Source organism: Schistocerca nitens, chromosome 5, assembly GCF_023898315.1.
Source record: "Schistocerca nitens isolate TAMUIC-IGC-003100 chromosome 5, iqSchNite1.1, whole genome shotgun sequence".
In the NCBI taxonomy this organism is placed as follows: Eukaryota; Metazoa; Arthropoda; class Insecta; order Orthoptera; family Acrididae; genus Schistocerca; species Schistocerca nitens.
In genome coordinates this window covers 632,004,927-632,025,773 of record NC_064618.1, presented here as the reverse complement: position 1 = coordinate 632,025,773, position 20,847 = coordinate 632,004,927, and the positions used below count along the sequence as shown (strand labels likewise).

Sequence of the window (20,847 nt, the reverse complement as noted above, 5' to 3'; positions counted from 1 at the left end):
AGTCAGTGGATGTGCAGTAGGTGGTATAGCACTTAGCAGTCCCACCAGTCAAACGAATCAGTAACAAGTTGCACTGTACGTGCTTGAGCATTGTCCTGCAACATGCAAAGAGAATGTCTCCTCACTATACACTCTGCACGCTGAAAATGTTTGGCTGTAGGTATTAATAGTACTTTTAAGGTGCCAGAAAATATGAGAGTAATGGACGAATGCAGTACAGCATGCAAAATATTTTATTTGTTGCATGCTCAAAAACCATACAAATAACATTTAAAACAAAATACTGAATGGTAACATTTGGCAGAGATGCTTAAGGTGCATTTGTATTGTCTCCTTATCCAACAATAAAAGACGTAATAACGTCGTGAAATAAAATATTCCGGAGATCTCTCGAAGATTTCGCGGAAGGCTCTACTGGAAGAGACTAAAATTTCAGAAACTCGCGTTCCCTTCAGCTTCAGACTCGCTGATCGCTTTAACCATTTCTGCGGCCACACTCGCCTCCAGCTCCGTGAACGCAGAGTAGTCGTCGTCTTTATCGCCAGCATTCTCTTCCTCCGTCTCCTCCAGCGCCTCAGCGGCTGCCATCTCCCCTTGCCTCACCCAGTACTCCAGCTTCCTCTTGCAGATTTCTTTGGCCTCGACCCTCCGCTGGAGTCTGTCCCACGTCACGGCGCCGGGGATAGGTTTCGGGGGACTGGGCACCCGCCAGCCGAACGCCCCCGGATGGTCCAACTCGTCCTGGACGACCAGCAGGACCTTCCCGAAGTTCTCCCTTCTGCACAGCAGCTCGAGGCCGTCCGTCATCTGAGAACAAAGCAGTCGCGATGCGTGGCCGGAACCGAATACTACTGCTCTACTCCACTGGATTCTATTTTGGGTCTTCTGTTAATATACGAGGCGTGTTTTGTAAGTACCGTTTTGAAATCAAAAAGTACGTGCTAAGATATCAATTTTATTTTTACATGAAAGCTGTAAGGGATCTGTGATCCCACAGATATTAGTATCCGACATCCAGGTCGATAGTGCACAGGAGTCGATTGTCGAGCGCTGCAGGAGGCAGTGAGACGAGTGTCTAGTGAGTATGGTACTGGAGAGACGAGCAAGAATGGCGGTCGAGTGAGTACTAAAGGGTAAATTCACCGGAGTATGACGAGTGAGCGCGTCGCCCTGATCGTTGTGGGGTTGACCCTCACTAATACCGATTCGCGAGTGATATGAAACCGAAAGTGACAAGTGCCGAATTACGTGTTTCGGGTCAACCGCGTCGGCCAGAAACAACTATGGATTGCAGTGAAGATTGTTGTGACTGAACCATCATTGCGTGTGACGAAGTACTTAAAATCAGCAACCAATAAAAAGATAACCGTAATTAGACTAAGGCGAAGGTAGCAACTGCCTCAGCATTTGTGTTAGTAGAAAATACCTATCAGTTTGTACATCGCAACCGTTATGGTCTTTAATAATAGACAAACATTCAATCATTAACTATTCCATCTCAGAACAGCCGCACTCGGTTGAAATACCCCCGAAACCACAGAACATAAACCGATAGCCTTTCATCCATTAAGCACACGGTCATATAATCATAATTAACTGTTTGGCGGCTTCGGTAAATCACACAAAACCCAACACCCCACAAAACGGGGGTGTTTCAAAGCCTGTACCTTAATCTACTTTTCTACATAATTTCCGCCAATACTCAGGCACTTGTCAAAGTTGTACCAGTTTTTCAATATTCTCCTCATAGAAGTCTGCCGCCTGACTTGTTAACAACTGCATAATCACTGTTTTGACTTCGTCATCGTCTTTAGGATGCTGACCGCCTAGGTGTTTCTTCAAATGCACAGATGGTAGTCAGTGGGCGAAAGATCGGGGCTTTACGGAGGATGATCTAGTTTCCCATCGAAAAGATGTGATGAGATCTTTGGTCTGACTCGCCACATGCGAACGGACATTGTCTTGCAGCAAAACGATGCCCTTGCTCAGCTTTCATGGGCTGTTGCTCTGATTTTGGTGTGACTTAGGCCACCTATGTTTCATCGCCCGTAACAATTTGGCTTAAGAAATCACCGTCGTTGTGGTACCGCTAAAGGAAAGTCAATGCACTGTCTAAGCGTTTGGTACTGTGCACATCCGTCAGCATCTTCGGTACCCAACGAGCGCACAATTTTCGGTACTTCAAGTGCTCGGTCACAATGCCATACAAAACACTACGAGAAACAGTAGTGAAGTCATCCTGTAAGGAGGAAATCATAAAGCGTCTGTTTTCTCTCACCTTATTGTCCACTTCCTGCACCAAACCTCCATTAACGACCGAAGGACGCCCACTCCGTTGTTCGTCATGCACATTTGTTTGGCCATCTTCAAATGCTCTCACCCACTTTCTTACCATTCCATCACTCAATGTTTTCTCCGTTAACTGCACAGATCTCAATGAATATCGATTGCTTTTAGGCATTTAGCACTAAGAAATCTTATAACAGCCCGTACTTAACAGTCGGCGGGACTCACGCTTATCGGAGGCATCTTAACACTCAGTATACAACGTAAACAAGGGAGAAAGACTGCAATGGCGTCAGTGCGTAGATTAAGGTACAGGCTTTAAAGTAAAAACAAAATTGAGATCTTATCACGTCTTTTTTTAATTTCAAAACGGTACTCAAAAAACACGCCACGTACGTAAATGGTCTTCCACTTTCATTGCCAGAACACGCAAAAATATGATTAGATGATACGAGGTAGCTCAAAGTTCCTTTCCACGGCAGCGCTACAATCGCGGTCAGCAGTCAGCTTTTCACCTGTGCGTGTTTATGTTAGCTAGGCAGGCAAGTTGCTGCACATTAGCAGCAGAATGAGCAGGCTGTTTTAATCCCATCCAATCCACGCTGTGTCCTAACCCAAGCAGGCTAAAGGAGTCTTTCTGGCCTGCCTGTCTTCCCACACCGTTTCATTACATGACCGTTTATCCTGTATGTTTTTTGTTTTTTTTTTTTTGTTTGGGTTTAAGGGCGCTCAACTGCTGAGGTCATTAGCGCCCAGTCACTGTTGTGAGAGCACATGGAATGTGGTAAAACTCAAGGGGATGGGGGGACACCAGAAGGACCTGACAAAGATGCAGATAAAATAAGTAAAAAGGTTAAATGTCTTTGGACAAGCCACTTAAAGTTACAAAACGCAGAATACGAGCAGCTGCTCGAGCGTCATCAGCTAAAACATCCAGTAAAGTAGATGGCAGGGACAGGACAACACGAAATTGACTAAAACGGGGACACGACAATAAAACATGGCGCACTGTTAACGCCTGACCACAAGGGCACTGCGGGGCTGGGTCACCGGAGAGCAGGTAGCGGTGGCTAAACCGGCAATGCCCAATCCGCAACCTGGTCAGAAGGACCTCCTCGCGCCGAGATGGTCGGGAGGATGTTGTCCAAGCAGTTGGGAGCGGTTTTACTGCCTGGAGCTTGTTTCCTTGGAGAGATGACCAAGCATCCCACCACAACGACACAAGCCTCTTACACACATCCCCACGAACGTCAGATGACGGGACACAATGTGAGGCTGGCCGAGGCAGGAGGACTGCAGCCTTGGCTGCAGCATAGGCAGCTTCATTCCCAGGCACTCCTACATGTCCGGGAACCCACAGAAAGCTGACAGGAGAACCATTATCAGCGAAAGAATGGAGGGATTGCTGTATCCGTTGAACCAAGGGATGGACCGGACCGGATAGGGAGCTCCAAGGCTCTGAAGGGCACTGAGTGAGTCAGTGCAGAGTACATACGATGAATGGCGGTGGCGGCGGGCATACTGAACGGCCTGATGGAGAGCAAAAAGCTCGGCCGTAAAGCTGGAACACTGGTCGAGGAGCCAGTATTTAAAGGTGGCGGCCCCAACGACAAAGGCACAGCCGACACCATCGTCAGTTTTGGAGCCATCGGTGTAAATAAAGGTGTGACCGGCAAGTCGAGCACGAAGTTCGACAAACCGTGAGCAATACACTGCGGCCGGAGTAGCCTCCTTCGGGAGTGAGCTGAGGTCGAGATAAATATGAACCGGAGCCTGGAGCCAAGGTGGTGTCAGGCTCTCACCCTCTCTGAAGGTGGTAGGGAGGGCAAAATCCAATTGTCGAAGCAGGCGACGGAAGCGGACTCCGGGGGGCAGCAGGGCAGACACACACAACCCGTACTGACGGTCGAGAGAATCGGCGAAGAAGGACTGGTAAGAGGGGTGGTCGGGCATAGACAACAGCCGGCAGGCATACCGACACAGCAGTACGTCGCGCCGGTAGGTCAATGGTAATTCGGCAGCTTCAGCATAAAGACTCTCGACAGGACTAGTGTAGAAGGCTCCGGTCGCAAGACGTAACCCCCGATGGTGGATGGAGTTGAGACGGCGTAAGAAGGATGGCTGAGCAGACGAGTAGACGAAGCTCCCATAATCCAGCTTCGATCGGACTATGGTCCGATACAAGCGAAGCAGGACAGTGCGATCCGCACCCCAAGATGAACCACTAAGAACTCTGAGGACATTAAGGGAACGTGTACAACGGGTCGCCAAATAAGAGACATGCGGAGACCAACAAAGTTTCCTGTCCAACGTGAGCCCTAGAAACTTAGTTGTTTCCACGAATGGGAGAACAACGGATGGCGGAAGGAACGCTTTATATCGCCAAAAGTTGATACAAACTGTCTTCTCTTCAGAGAACCGGAAGCCATTTGCCACGCTACATGAGTAGAGGCTGTCTAGACAACGCTGAAGGCAGCGCTCCAGGAGGCATGTTCTCTGGGCACTGCAGTAGATCGCGAAGTCATCGACAAAGAGAGAGCCTGAGACATTAGGTGGAATGCAATCCATAATTGGATTGATCGCGATGGCAAAAAGGGCTACGCTCAAGACGGAGCCCTGAGGCACTCCGTTCTCCTGGAGGAAGACGTCGGACAATACGGAACCCACACGTACCCTAAACTTTCGATCCGTTAAAAAGGAATCAATAAAAAGGGGCAGGCGACTGCGTAGGCCCCACCTGTGCATAGTGCGGAGGATACCTCTCCAACAGGTATCATAAGCCTTCTCCAAGTCGAAGAACACGGCTACCGTTTGGCGCCTTCGCAAAAAGTTGTTCATGATGAATGTCGACAAGGTCACAAGGTGGTAAACAGCGGAGCGGCGGCGACGAAAGCCGCATTGGACATTAGTAAGTAGCCGTCGAGATTCAAGAATCCAGACTAACCGAGCGTTAACCATGCGCTCCATCACCTTACAGACACAGCTTGTAAGAGAAATGGGGCGGTAACTAGAAGGAAGGTGTCTATCCTTCCCCGGTTTGGGTATAGGAACAACAACGGCGTCACGCCAACGCATGGGGACTTGACCTTCGGTCCAGACGCGATTGTAGGTACAAAGAAGGAAGCTTTTGCCCGCCGGAGATAGGTGTGCCAGCATCTGAACGTGAATGGCATCTGGCCCCGGAGCAGAGGACCGTGAAGTGTGACGAACTGCCACAGAGTTCTGTACTTACAAAAAAAAAAAAAAAATAGGCGACCTTACTTTTGGGATTACCCTCGTAACACCAGTCATACAAAGCGATTAATTTTTCCACAACATGTATAGTGGGTTCGCTGCGTTCATTCTAAGTGGTCAAAGTAGTTCATTCTAATTTCTCTAAATACAATGCACTATACACGAAGTAAGTTTTTCGTATAATGTTAATTTAGAAAGGAGAGGTTTGGAATAAGCTTTCTTCCCTAATAAGCTTTCTTCGCACTACGTTAAATACTATCTAATGTGGTTTTTCACACCCACAGCCATATTTTCTCCTGGTTCAATCAATATTTGCCCTGAATTCATAAAGCCTGTATACTACTGAATGGCCTCATGTCCTCAGCACAAGTTTCCACACACTTGGCTCCCTGTAAGTTTTCGTCCTCTTTCGAATTCTTATGGAGTGAGGGAACTGCTGGTCAATTTACAAACACGTCTTAAAATGGTTACAACACTAGGAGAAAGGATGATCTTCACTACTCAAGGGTAAATCTAACTTTGGCTCAGAAGGGTGTAAATTATGCTGCTACACAAGTCTTTGGTCACTTACCTAATAGCATCAAAAGTACGACAGCCATATAGCATTTAAAAGTAAATTAAAAGAATTTCTTAATGTTAACTCCTACTCAATAGATGAATTTTGGATATAGTAAGTAGGTAATTTCCCCAAACCACACAAAAAAATTAAAAGTATCTAGTGTCGTGTAATATTTTGTATAATTTAATATCTTGTATAGACACCTTTTATTAACCTGACACGTTCCACATCATTCCGAAGTGTCTTATGATCTATGGAACAAGTACTAATCTAATCTAATACTCTGGGTTCCCAAATAAGTATCTTTTTACACAATTTGCATTGCAAGAAAGCTACAGAATTCGAGAATGAGATTTTCACTCTGCAGCGGAGTGTGCGCTGATATGAAACTTCCTGGCAGATTAAAACTGTGTGCCCAACCGAGACTCGGACTCGGGACCTGTCGGGCAGTTTTAGCTACAGAATTATTTGGAGCTGCCTCAAATACACGGAAACTTTTCCCTGTAGGACCTAAGCTGTTCCCAGGTGGAACACATTCCCCAGTTCTTAATTTCTCCTCAGTCCCCTCTATGGGGACTTTGATGTCGTGACAGAAGAAGAAATTGGAGTTAGAATTTGAAGGAGCTCGGGGCAACTTCAGCTCCAAGCAAATGTGTTGGGTAACATTCTATTGGAATTTTTAAACTCATTAAGTGGCAACCACATCACTATTCTAAATAGTGTGTAGAATCTATGAGACCCACGATGTACCGTCATACTCTCGGAAAATATCTACGAAGTTCCGAAGGCAGCATGGGAAGGTAAGTGCGAAAACTATCTCACTATCAGCTTAACATCTCATACGTCCAAGCTGCTGAGAAGAGCAATAAACAGAATGGAAAAATAAAACTGATAATTCTTAAATGATCAGTTTGGCTTGAGGAAAGGCAGTTCTGACGTTGCGGTTGATAATTGGAGCAAGACTGAAGAAAAAAATCACGACACGTTCATCGCATTTGTCGACCTGGTAAAAGCGCTCTAAAGAGTAAAATGGTGCAAGATGATCGAAATTCTGAGAATAGGAGTAAGTTACGGGGAAAGACAGGTACCAGTATGTACACGGAACAAGAGATAACGAGACTGTAAGACCAAAAACGAAGTGCTGGGCTTAGAAATGGGCACAGTCTTTCGCCCCCCAACTGTCGTACATCGAAGCAGTAATTACGTAACTGGTTGGTTGGTTTGTGGGATTAAAGGGACCAGACTGCGACGGTCATCGGTCGCTTTTGCCAAATACTAAAAACACCCACAGAGAATAAAAACGATTAACAATAGATCACAGACGACACAGAACAAAAACAGACAAAGACCAGACAAAACGAACTAAAATCACAGAGTGTGACAGTGGTTGGCCGACCATAGAAATAAAAAAGTAAAAGCCAAACACTTAGAAACACATTAAAAAATCAGTTAAAAATCGTAGACCAAAGGCCAGAATCAACACAAAACAATAAAATAAAACAAACACTCAGATTAAATGATAAAAACCCCCTGCCCAAATAAAACGTAAAACTAAGTCAGCCATAGCAGAGTCATCTGTTAAAAGGGCAGGGGGCGTGTCAGGCAGTGCGAACGACTGCCTGAGCACAGCTAAAAGTGGACAGTCCAATAAAATGTGGACCACTGTCAAAACGGAACCGCGGCGACAAAGGTGGGTCCCCACGTCGCAATAGGTGGCCGTGCGTCATCCATGTGTGCCCAATGCGCAACCGGTAGAGGACAACAGACTCCTTGCGAGAGACCCACAAGGAGGAGCTCCACACACTGGTAGCCTCCTTGATGGCCCAAAGTTTGTTTCGTGAAGGCAGGGCGCGCCATTCAGTGTCCCAAAGGTCCAGAATTTTGCTGCGCAGGAACTCTCGCAATTCTGTCTCCGGGAGGCCAATGTCCAGAGATGGTTTACTGGTCGCCTCTTTCGCCAGGCGGTCAACATTCTCATTGCCGGGTATCCCAACATGGCCTGGGGTCCACACGAAGGCCACAGAGCGGCCGCAACGCGCAACAGTATACAGGGACTCATGGATAGCCATCACCAAACCGGAACGAGGGAAACACTGGTAGAGAGCTCGTAAACCGCTCAGAGAATCTCTACAGATAACTAAGGACTCACCTGAGCAGAAGCGGATATACTCTAGGGCACGAAAGATGGCGACCAGCTCAGCAGTGTAAACGCTGCCGCCAGCCGGCAAGGAACGTTGTTCGGAATGTTCCCCTGGAGTTAGCGCATAACCGACACGACCAGCAACCATCGAGCCGTCAGTGTAAACAATGCCAGAGCCCTGATACGTTGCGAGGATTGAAAGAAAGCGGCGGCGGAAGGCCTCTGGAGGGACTGAGTCCTTCGGGCCCTGTGCCAATTCGAGCCGAAGGCAAGGGCGAGGCACACACCACGGGGGTGTACGCAGAGGTGCCCAGAAAGGAGGTGGAACGGGGAAAACCCAAGCCCAGAGAGAAGCTCTTTGACGCGTACAGTGATCGGAGAACCCGACCGGGGCCGACGTTCTGGCAGATTAACGAATGACAGCAGGAACAGGACACGATAGTTTGGATGCCCGGGCAAGCTAAAAACATGGGCAGCATAAGCAGCCTGAATTTTTGTTTGTTTGGGGTTTAAGGGCGCTCAACTACTGAGGTCATTATCGCCCTGTCACAATTGTTAGAGCACATAGAATCTAGTAAAACTCAAGGGGAGGGGGGGGACACCAGATAGTTCTTACGAAGATGCAGATAAAATAAGTGAAGGAGTTAGATGTCTTTGGACAAGCCAGTCAAAGTAATGAAACGAAGAACACGAGCAGCTGCTCAAGCGTCATCAGCTAAAATATCCTGTAAAGTAGATGTCAGAGACAGGACAAAAGGAGATTGACTAAAACAGGGACACGACAATAAAACACTGTTAATGCATGACCACAAGGGCACTGCGAGGCTGGGTCACCGGAGAGCAGCTAGCGGTGGCTAAACCGGCAATGCCCAATCCACAACCTGGTCAGAAGGACCTCTTCTCGACGAGATGGTTGGAAGGAGGTTGTCCAAGCAGTTGGGAATGGTTTTACTGCCTGGAGCTTGTTTCCTTGAAGTGATGATCAAGTATCCCACCACAAAGACAAGCCTCTTACAAACAACACAATGTCAGATGACTGAACACAATGGGAGGCTGGCCGAGGCAGGAGGACTGCAGCCTTGGCTGCATCAGCAGCCTCATTCCCAGGCACTCCTACATGACCGCGAACCCACAGAAAGCTGACAGGAGAGCCATCAGCAGCAGCAGAAGAAGAATGGAGGGACTGCTGGATCCGTGGCACCAAGGGATGGACTGGATATGGAGCTCCAAGGCTCTGAGGAGCACTGAGTGAATCAGAGCAGAGTACATACGATGAATGGAGGTAGCGGCGGGCATACTGAACGGCCTGATGGAGAGCAAAAAGCTCGGCCGTAAAGCTGGAACATTGGTCGAGGAGCCGGTATTTAAAGGTGGCGGCCCCGACGACAAAGGCACAGCCGACACCATCGTCAGTTTTGGAGCCATCAGTGTAAATAAAGGTGTGACTGGCAAGTCGCGCACGAAGTTCGACAAACCGTGAGCAATACACTGCAGCCGGAGTACACTCCTTCGGGAGCTAGCTGAGGTCGAGATAAATATGAACCGGAGCCTGGTGCCACGGTGGTGTCGGGCTCTCACCCTCTCTGAAGGTGGTGGGGAGGGCAAAATCCAATTGTCGAAGCAGGCGACGAAAGCGGACTCCAGGGGGGCGAAGAAGGACTGATAAGAGGGGTGGTCGGGCATTGACAACAGCCGGCAGGCATACCAACAAAGCAGTACGTCGTCATTGGTAATTCGGCAGCTTCAGCATAAAGACTTACCGGGACTAGTGTAGAAAGCTCCGGCCGCAAGTTGTAACCCCCTATGGTGGATGGAGTTAAGACGGCGTAAGAGGGATGGCCGAGCAGACGCGGCTACCATAATCCAGCTTTGATCGGACTATGGACCGATACAAGTGAAGCAGGACAGTGCGATCCGCTCCCCAAGATGAACCACTAAGAACTCTGAGGACATTAAGGGAACGTGTACAACGGGCAGCCAAATAAGAGACATGCAGAGACCAACAAAGTTTCCTGTCCAGTGTGAGCCCTAGAAACTTAGTTGTTTCCACGAAGGGGAGAACAATGGGACCGAGATGTAAGGATGGCGGAAGGAACGCTTTATATCGCCAAAAGTTGATGCAAACCGTCTTCTCATCAGAGAACCGGAAGCCATTTGCCACACTCCACAAGTATAGGCTGTCTAGACAACGCTGAAGGCAGCACTCCAGGAGGCATGTTCGCTGGGCACTGCAGTAGATCGCGAAGTCATCGACAAAAAGAGAGCCTGAGACATTAGGTGGAATGCAATCCAGAATTGGATTGATCGCTATGGCAAAAAGGGCTATGCTCAAGACGGAGCCCTGAGGCACTACGTTCTCCTGGAGAAAGACGTCGGACAATACAGAACCCACACGTACCCTAAACTGTCGATCTGTTAAAAAGGAATCAAAAAAAGGGGCAGGCGACCGCGTAGACCCCACCTGTGCATAGTGCGGAGGATACCTCCTCTCCAACAGGTATCATAAGCCTTCTCCAAATCGAAGAACACGGCTACCGTTTGACGCTTTCGCAAAATGTTGTTCATGATGAATGTCGACAAGGTCACAAGGTGGTAAACAGCGGAGCGGCGGCGACGAAAGCCGCATTGAACATTGGTAAGTAGCCGTCGAGATTCAAGAATCCAAACTAACCGAGCGTTAACAATGCGCTCCATCACCTTACAGAGACAGCTTGTAAGAGAAATGGGGCGGTAACTAGAAGGAAGGTGACTATCCGTCCCGGGTTTGGGTATAGGAAGAACAACGGCGTCACGCCAACGCATGGGGACCTGACCTTCGGTCCAGACGCGATTGTAGGTACGAAGAAGGAAGCTATTGCCTGCCAGAGAAAGGTGGGCCAGCATCTGAACGTGAATGGCATCTGGCCCCGGAGCATAGGACCGGGACAGTGCAAGTGCACATTCGAGTTTCCGCACAGTAAAGTGGGCATTGTAATTTTCCAGATTCAGCGAGTGGAAGGAAGGTCGCCGAGCCTCTTCTGCCTCTTTCCTGGGAAGGAAGGCAGGGTGGTAATGGGCGGAGCTTGAAACCTCCGCGAAAAAGCGGCTGAAGGCGTTGGAGGCATCCGCAGGATCAACAAGGACCTCATTACCTGAAGTCAGGCCAGGTACCAAGGAGTGGGCCTTAATGCCCGACAGCCGGCGCAGGCCACCCCAGACGACAGAAGAGGGAGTAAAAACTGTCAAAGGAGCTGGTGAGAGAGGCCCAACAAGCTTTTTTGCCGTCTTTGATGACTACGGCATTGCGCTCGGAGTCGTTTGTATCCAATACAATTCGCCAACCTAGGATGGCGGCAAAAGGTGCGTAAAGCACGTCGTCGAGCACGGATAGCGTCTCTACAAGCCTCATTCCACCAGGGGACGGAAACGCAACGTGAAGAAGAGGTAGTACGAGGAATGGAACGCTCGGCAGCATTGATAACAGGCATGAGGTATTCGACCTGACCGTCACAACTGAGAAAATCGTTGTCCGGAAAGGTCGCCAGGGAGGAGTAAAGTCCCCAGTCAGCTTTCGGTATGTTCCAGCTCTAAGGACATGGGGATGGGGTGAGGTGCAGGAGACGAACGACACAGGGGAAGTGGTCGCTCGAATAGGTGTCAGAAAGGACGTACCACTCGAACCGACGGGCAGGAGTGGCATAACAGATCGAGAGGTCCAAGTGGGAGTAGGTATGAGTAGAGTCCGAGAGGAAAGTCGGGGCGCCAGTATTGAGGCAGACAAGATTGAGATGGTTGAAGACATCCGCCAAGAGGGAGCCTCTCTGACAGGATGCAGGCGAGCCTCAAAGGGGATGATGGGCATTGAGGTCGCCGAACAAAAAAACGGCGGAAGAAGCTGAGCAATGTGGTGCATCATGTCAGCCCAACTAACTGCGGATGACGATGGAGTGTAGACAGTACAAACTGAAAAAGTAAAGGCAGAAAGAGTAATACGGACAGCTATTGCTTGGAGTTGGGTTGGTCAATGGGATGGGATGGTAATAGACCGTCCCGAACGAGCAACATGACCCCACCCTGAGCTGGTATACCGTCCACAGGGGGAAGGTCAGACCGCTCCGAGGTATAGTGGGTAAAAGCAATATGGTCAGTTGGGCGAACTTGGTTTCCTGGAGACCAAGGACGAGCGGACAGTGCAGGCGGAGGAGCAGTTGTAATTCCTCCCGATTAGATCGAATACCTCTTATGTTCCAATGTAACAAGGCCATCGCTAGTCAAAAATGAGGGGGAGCGAAATGGGTGAAGAGCTGGTCATCTCTACAGCTGCGGAGGGCCAGGTTTCGAGGGAACAACGCTACAACCGGCGGGAGGCGGATCCTGTTCCATCGAGTCGTCGCCAGCTGCGGCCGCTTTCCCGGGTTGCGTAGGAGGGGCAGCATCATTCGCCGACGAGAGGCCAGCTGATTGCCTGGCAGCAGAGCGTCCCTGCGAAACTAAGGACGGCCGGGAGCAGCGACTCACGGATGGAGCGTCAGACGAAACGCGCCAGGGTGGAGAGGGGGATAAAGACTTCTTTTTGTAGGCCTTCCTGGAAGTCCGATGAGGCACAGGGATGGTGGGCTGGACCCGAAGAAGGTCCTCACGCACGGGGTCCGTTTTGGAACGCCGGACCTCGGAAGCTGGGGTCCGGAAAGTTTCCCCAATGGACGCCTGAGAAGAGGATCGCATCTCAGGCAGCGAAGGGGGAGGAGGAGGAAGGGTGGCGCCTGGGGCAGAGGGGGGGACAGGTTAGGGGTGAGGATAGTGTGGAAGGAGTGGACACAACTGAGGCAAACTAAGTTGTCAATGTCACGGGATGGGGGTGGTCATACTTCTTACTGGCCTCAGAATAAGGGACGCGATCCAAAGTTTTTAATTCTTGAATCTTTTTCTCCATCTGATACGCGGGGCAGTCTAAAGATCTAGGGGAGTGGATTCCAGGACAATTGATGCACCGAGATGGTGGGGGGTGCATGTATGTTCCTCACTAAGAGGACGTCCACAATCGCCACAAAGGGGCTCAGCCTCACACCGTGACGACATGTGCCCAAAGCGCAAACACCGAAAGCAGCGCATAGGAGGCGGGACGTAATGTCGCACGTCGCACCGGTAGCACATCACCTTTACCTTCTCCGGGAGAACGTCCCCCATGAAGGCGAGGATAAAGGCCCGGGTGTCGATGCGATGGTCTTTGGGGCCGCGCTGGACTCGCTGGACGAAATGCACGCCTCGGCGCTCCAGGTTGGCCCTGAGCTCCTCATCAGACTGCAGCAGGATGTCCCGATGAAAAATAACCCCCTGCATCCTATTCAGTGCCAGATGCGGGACAATGGACACTGGGATGCCCCCTAGTCGGTCGCACGCCTGGAGCGCCGCCGACTGAGTGGCGGAGGTGGTCTTTAGAAGAACGGACCCCCAACGCATTTTACTGAGAACCTCGATTTCCCCGAAGATGTCCTCGATGTGCTGGACAAAGAACATGGGCTTGGAGGTGGCGAACGTCCCCCCATCGGTCCGAGAACAGACTAAATAGTGGGGGAAGTACTTCGCCCCAAGCCGGTGGGCCTGTCCTTCCTCCCAGGGAGTGGCCAAGGGGGAAAGGGCAGGAGAACCAGAACCAGAGACAGTACCTTTCTTTTTAAAAGACTCGGCTGCAGAGCGACCCGATACATGTTGACGTTTCATCTGCGAAACGTCTGCCCCGATACCACCCACTCCGACCAGGGGCTCTCTCCACGGGTGCCACCTAGCCTCAGCAAGGGCCACCTGGCAGGATGACTGTTGCCGGGAGTCCTGATGCCCCAAGGAGATGGGCATCTACTCCTTGGCCGACGTGGGGAGGGTGCAGCTTAGGTATCGGCAGTACGATCCCTGTTTTGTCAGGGGGCTACAACCTAGAGGGTACATGACGACCACACCACAATGAGCTGGCTACCATGCTGGATTTCGGGTGCCATGGAGAGTCCATCATGATCGTAGGTGCAGATGGGGACTCACTATGGGCGTAACTTGTACAACCCATCAGGCGTTTAGGCCCAATTTGAGGAATAGTGGGTGTGGTTACAACGGCGTTACAATGCTGAGTGCCAAGGTCTTAGTGCACTGAGGACCAGTGAGACACCACATAAGGCATCCTTCCCCAAAAGGCTCGTACTTCTGTAGAATTTTGAAGAATGGAGGTCAAACCCCAAGGGGGACCATCACATGGAAGGCCAAAACGGTTGAAACTCCTTTTAGTCGCCTCTTACGACAGGCAGAAATACCTTGGGCCTATTCTTACCCCAGACACGCAGGGGAGCAGCCAGAAATTGTTGGCGTCGTATCCGCAGTGGAGGGACACCTGCCTCCACAAGTATGCTGTCCACAGGGCTGGTCCGGAAGGCACCAGTGGCAAGGCGTATCCCGCTGTGGAGGATTGGGTCCAGCACCCGCAATGCAGATGGGGATGCTGAGCCCTGTCAGGCTCCCATAATCCAGACGAGACTGGATTAACGCCTGGTAGAGCCGTAACAGGGTAGATCGGTCGGCGCCCCAGCGGGTGTGGCTCAAGCATCTCAGAGCATTTAGATGCCGCCAGCACGCCTGTTTAAGCTGCCGAATATGAGGCAGCCAAGTCAACCGGGCATCAAAAAGTAAACCCAAAAACCTGTGGGTCTCCACCACAGCAAGAAGTTCGCCGTCAAGATAAAGCCGCGGCACAGGATGGACCGTTCGGCGCCGGCATAAATGCATAACGCGTGTCTTGGCAGCCGAAAACTGAAAACCACGCGCTACAGCCCAAGACTGCGCCTTGCGGATTGCGCCCTGTAGCTGACGTTCAGCAGCTGCAATGCCAATAGAGATATAGTAAATGCAGAAGTCGTCAGCATACAGGGAAGCGGAGACAGAATTGCCCACGGCCGCAGCGAGCCCGTTAATGGCTATTAAAAACAGGCAGACAAAACAGAACCCTGTGGCACACCGGTCTCCTGGACGTGGGAAGAACTATATGGGGCCGCGACTTGCACGCGGAAGGTACGATACGACAGAAAATTGCGGATAAAGATCGGCAGAGTGCCCCAAGACCCCATCCATGAAGCGTAGAAAGGATGTGATGACGCCATGTCGTATCGTACGCCTTCCGCATGTCGAAAAAGACAGCGACCAGGTGCTGACGGCGGGCAAAGGCAGTACGGATGGCCGACTCCAGGCTCACCAGATTGTCGGCGGCGGAGCGGTCTTTACGGAACCCACCCTGAGATGGAGCCAGAAGGCCCCGAGACTCCAGTACCCAAGTCAAGCGCCGGCTCACCATCCGTTCCAGCAACTTGCAAAGAACGTTGGTGAGGCTAATGGGACGGTAGCTGTCCACCTCCAAAGGGTTCTTGCCTGGCTTCAGAATGGGGATAACAATACATTCCAGACATTGCGACGGAAACGCACCCTCGACCCAAATACGGTTGTAAAGGTCGAGGAGGCGTCGCTTGCAGTCCACTGAAAGGTGTTTCAGCATCTGACAGTGGATGCGATCTGACCCGGGAGCGGTATCAGGGCAAGCGGCAAGTGCACTGTGAAATTCCCACTCACTGAATGGAGCACTGTAGGATTCAGAATGGTTGGTGCGAAAAGAAAGGCTCCGACGTTCCATCCGCTCTTTAATGGAACGGAAGGCCAGTGGGTAATTGGAAGAAGCAGAACTAGGAGCAAAATGCTCTGCCAAGCTGTTGGCTCTTTCGTCAGGGTCTGTACAAACTGCTCCATTCAGTGAGAGCGCAGGGATGGTGACAGGGGTCCGACAGCCGTAGAGGCGTCGGATCTTGGCCCAGACCTGCGAGGGAGAGACATGGAGACCAATGGTGGACACATACCGCTCCCAGCACTCCTGCTTGCCTTGGTGGATAAGGTGGCGGGCTCGCGCACGCAGCCGTTTGAAGGTGATGAGGTGTTCAATGCAGGGATGTCTCTTGTGACGCTGTAGCGCCCGCCGGCGATCTTTAATCGCTTCAGCGATTTCAGGCGTCCACCAACGCACAGTCCGCCGCCGAGGGGACCCAGAAGAACGGGGAATGGCAGATTCGGCGGTAGTAACGATGCCGGTGGTGACCGATTGAACCACCGCATCAATGTCAGCACTAGAGAGGCTCAATAGCGGCAGTTGAGGAAAACAAGTCCCAGTCAGCCTTATTCATAGCCCACCTTCAAGGGCGCAGAGAAGACTGACAATGTGGCAGTGACAGTGATCACTACCACACAGGTCGTCATGCACTCTCCATTAGACAGACAGTAAGAGGATAGGGCTGCAGATCGAAAGGTCGATGGTGGAGTACGTGCCATGCGCCATGCTGAAGTGTGTGAAGGAACCATCATTTAGAAGCGAAAGATCGAGCTGTGCCAATAAATGCTCAATGGTGGCGCCTCGACCTGTCTCCACTGACCCACCCCACAGAGCGTTATGGGCGTTGAAGTCGCCCAGTAACAAGTTGGGTGGCGGAAATTGGGCTATCAGAGCAGCCAGGACATGCTGTGGGACTTCACCATCCGGTGGAAGGTAAAGACTGCAGACGATAACTTGTGGCGTCCACACACGAACAGCGACAACCTCTAAAGCTGTTTGTAGAGGTACAGTCTCGCTGTGAAGAGAGTTAAGGACACAGATGCAGACGCCACCAGACACCCTTTCATAAGCTGCCCGGTTCTTATAACAACCCCGATAGCCACGGAGGGCGGGGGTTCGCATTGCTGGGAACCAAGTTTCCTGAATTGCAATACAGGAGAAAGGTTGAAGGCTAATAATTTGTCTGAGCTCAGCTAGATGGTGGAAGAAACCGCTGCAGTTCCACTGGAGGATGGTATTGTCCATGTCAGAGGCGTGACGGGACTTGGAAGGCAGATTACGCCGCTGGGTCACCTGCTGCCTCCAATTTAGCACCGGTGCTAGCGCTATCCATGACGTCTGAGGGACCGTCGAGTTCGAGGTCCTCAGCGGACGCCAGAATCTCCACCTCGTCCTCAGACGCAGAGCTTGTAGGAAGCGGTGGGATGGGTGCTCCGCAATGTTGTTAGACTTGGGGACTTTCTTCTTCTTCTTCTTCTTCTTCTTCTTCTTCTTCTTCTTCTTCTGTTTCTCTCGCTGTGCCTTCGGTGGTTCAGGCTGGGAGGGCTTCACTGGATCACTCTCAGGGACAGACGACGACCGTGACGCCCTACGACCAGAGACCGGTGGTTGTTTGAGCGACTTGCGGCTGCTTTTGTACCGGTCGGAACTTGCGAAGGGAGGTCCCCAACGGTCCCCTTCCTGGCGAGAGGAGCCGAAGAAGACTTACGCTTCTCCGGCTGGGAAGGGGGAACTGATGTCCCCGATGGTTGGGGGGTGTTGCTCCTGAAGTAGATGGAGCAGGAGCAACAGGGAGTTTAGTGCCCCCCACCATCAAGGGAGCAGGTGTGGGCCTTCGACTCAGAGCTGACTGGAGCTGATGGAACTGTAGCAGGACTGACAGTTGCGGCATAAGAAGATGTCATACGCACTGGATGAAGCCGATCATATTTCCGCGTCGCCTCAGTGTACGTCAGTCGGTCGAGGATCTTGATTTCCATGATTTTCCGCTCCTTCTGCAGAATCGGACAGTCCGGCGGGCAAGGCGGATGGTGCTCACCACAGTTCACACAGATTGGAGGCGGGGCACAGGGATGATCAGGATGGGATGGTCGACCGCAATCGCGACATACGAGGTCGGAAGCACAGCGTGAAGACGTATGGCCGAACTTCCAACACTTTAAGCACCGCATCGGGGGAGGGATATATGGCTTGACATCACAACGGTACACCATCACCTTGACATTCTGAGGTAACGTGTCACCTTCGAAGGCCAAGGTGAAGGCACCGGTGGCAACTTTATGATGCCTCGGACCCCGGTGGACGCGCCGGACGAAATGGACACCTCGTCGCTCCAAGTTGGCGCGCAGCTCGTCATCGGACTGTAAAAGGAAATCCCTGTGGAAGATAATGCCCTGGACCATATTCAGACACTTATGAGGCGTGATACACTACTGGCCATTATAATTGCTACACCAAGAAGAAATGCAGATGATAAACGGGTATTTATGGAACAAATATACTAGAACTGACATGTGATTACGTTTTCACGCAATTTGGGTGCATAGATCCTGAGAAATCAGTACCCAGAACAACCACCTCTGGCCGTAGTAACGGCCTTGATACGCCTGGACATTGAGTCAAAGAGAGCTTGGATGGCGTGTAGAGCTACAGCTACAAATGCAGCTTCAACACGATACCACAGCTCATCAAGAGTAGTGACTGGCGTATTGCCAGTTGCTCGGCCATCATTTACCAGACGTTTACAATTGGTGAGAGATCTGGATAATGTGCTGGCCAGGGCAGCAGTAACATTTTCTGGATCCAGAAAGGCCCGTACAGGACCTGCAACATGCGGTCGTGCATTATCCTGCTGAAAAGTAGGGTCTCGCAGGGATCGAATGAAGGCTAGAGCCATGGGTCCTAACACATCTGATTTGTAACGTCCACTGTTCAAAGTGCCGTCAATGCGAACAAGAAGTGACCGAGACGTGTAACCAATGGCACCCCATACCATCACGCCGGGTGATACGCCAGTATGGCGATGACGAATACAAGCTTCCAATGTGCGTTCACCCCGATGTCGCCAAACACGGATGCGACCGCCACGAAGCTGTAAACAGACCCTGGATTCATCCGAAAAAATGACTGTTTGCCATTCGAGCACCCAGGTTCGTCGCTGACTACACCATCGCAGGCTCTCCTGTCTGATGCAGCGTCAAGGGTAACCGGAGCCATGGTGTCCGAGCTGGTAGTCCATGCTGCTGCAAACGTCGTCGAACTGTTCGTGCAGATGGTTGTTGTCTTGCACACGACCCCATCTGTTGACTCAGGGATCGAGACGTGGCTGCACCATCCGTTACAGCCATGTGGATAAGATGCCTGTCATATCGACTGCTAGTGATACGAGGCCGTTGGGATCCAGCACATCGTCCCGTATTACCCTCCTGAACCAACCGATTCCACATTCTGCTAACAGTCATCGGATCTCGACCAACGCGTGCAGCAATGTGGCGATACGATAAACCACAATCGCGATAGGCTACAATCTGACCTTTACCAAAGTCGGAAACGTGATGGTACGCATTTCTCCGCCTTACACGAGGCATCACAACAACGTTTCACCAGGCAACGCCGGTCAACTGCTGTTTGTGTATGAGAAATCGGTTGGAAACTTTCCTCATGTCAGCACGTTCTAGTTGTTGCCACCGGCTCCAACCTTGTGTGAATGCTCTGAAAAGCTAATCATTTGCATATCACAGCATCTTCTTCCTGTCGGCTAAATTTTGCGTCTGTAGCTTGTCATCTTCGTGGTGTAGCAGTTTTAATGGCCAGTAGTGTAGTTACGGAGACATCCCCCAGCTTGTTACAAGCGAGCAAGGCCCGCGACTGGGCGGAGGATGCCGTTTTTATCAACACCGATCCGGACCGCATCTTGGACAAGCCCTCCACCTCCCCAAACTTGTCCTCTAAATGCTATACGAAGAACTGAGGCTTCATGGATAGAAAGGATTCCCCATCAACTCTGGCACAGACAAGATACCTGGGCGAATACGTCTCACTTTCATTCAATGCCTTTTCGTTCCTCCCATGGTGTGGCGAGGGAGGGGAACGATTTGGGGTCATAAACGTTACCTTTAAAATAGGCCCTCGAACGCTTAGAGACTGCTGGTGGCTGGCCACCAGCAAGAGAAGATGTGCCACGCTTCATTGCGTGTCATCCACCCTGATGCCACCTACTCCGACCAAGGGCCCTCCCCACGGGTGCCACGCAGCCGCAGCAAAGACCACCTGGCAGGGTGGCCATTGCCGGGACTCCCGATGCCCCAGGGGGATGGGCATCTACTCTTTGGCATACGTGGGGAGTTAACGGCGCAGGCATCAGTAGAGCGAGCCCTGTGTTGTCAGGGGGCTACAACCAACAGGGTACATGGCGGCCCCACCATAACGGACTGGCTACCGTGCTGGATGTTAGGTGACATGTGGTCCATGGTCGCCGTCAGTGCAGAAAATTGCCCTGCCCATTGCTTGGCAGGAAGTGCACGCAGGAGCGTATCCATGCCCAAGCGATGGAGAGCGGGCAGGACTGCAATGCAACGACGAATAAGATGGCGAAAGTTCTCAACGCAGGATGGACAATGCACCAAGTAAGGCGCCCTTCCCCAATCGGCTTGCTCTTCGGAAAAATTGAGATATGGAGGTCAAACCCGACAGGGGACAATCACATAAGGCCGAAACGTTTGAGACTCCTTTTAGTCGCCTCTTACGACAGGCATGAATACTGCGGGCCTATTCTAACCCCCGAACCCGCAGGGGGAAATTACGTAACTAGAAGGGTTCAAGAGCGGGATTAAAATTTAGGATGAAAGGAATAATTGTGATAGTTCCCGATGTTGCTAACCTCAGAGAAGGTGATAAAATGCAGGATCTGTTTGAGGAATGGGAAGTCCAATACAGAACGTGGGTTGAGAATAAATTGATGAAAGGCTAAAGTGACGAGAATAGCAAAAGGAACACTAAACTGGGTGATGAAGTTCAGGA

At 51.1% G+C, this 20,847-nt stretch overlaps 1 protein-coding gene across 1 annotated transcript in view; it reads right to left on the bottom strand.

Annotated features, from left to right (window-relative positions):
• Nucleotides 1-432: 432 nt before the first annotated feature.
• Nucleotides 433-20,847, bottom strand: part of LOC126260628 (synaptic vesicle membrane protein VAT-1 homolog) — a 39,554-nt gene continuing 19,139 nt past the window's right edge. The window contains exon 5 of the mRNA XM_049957967.1: nt 433-807. Coding sequence (XP_049813924.1) covers nt 433-807 — 375 coding nt within the window. The remainder of the gene's footprint in view (nt 808-20,847) is intronic.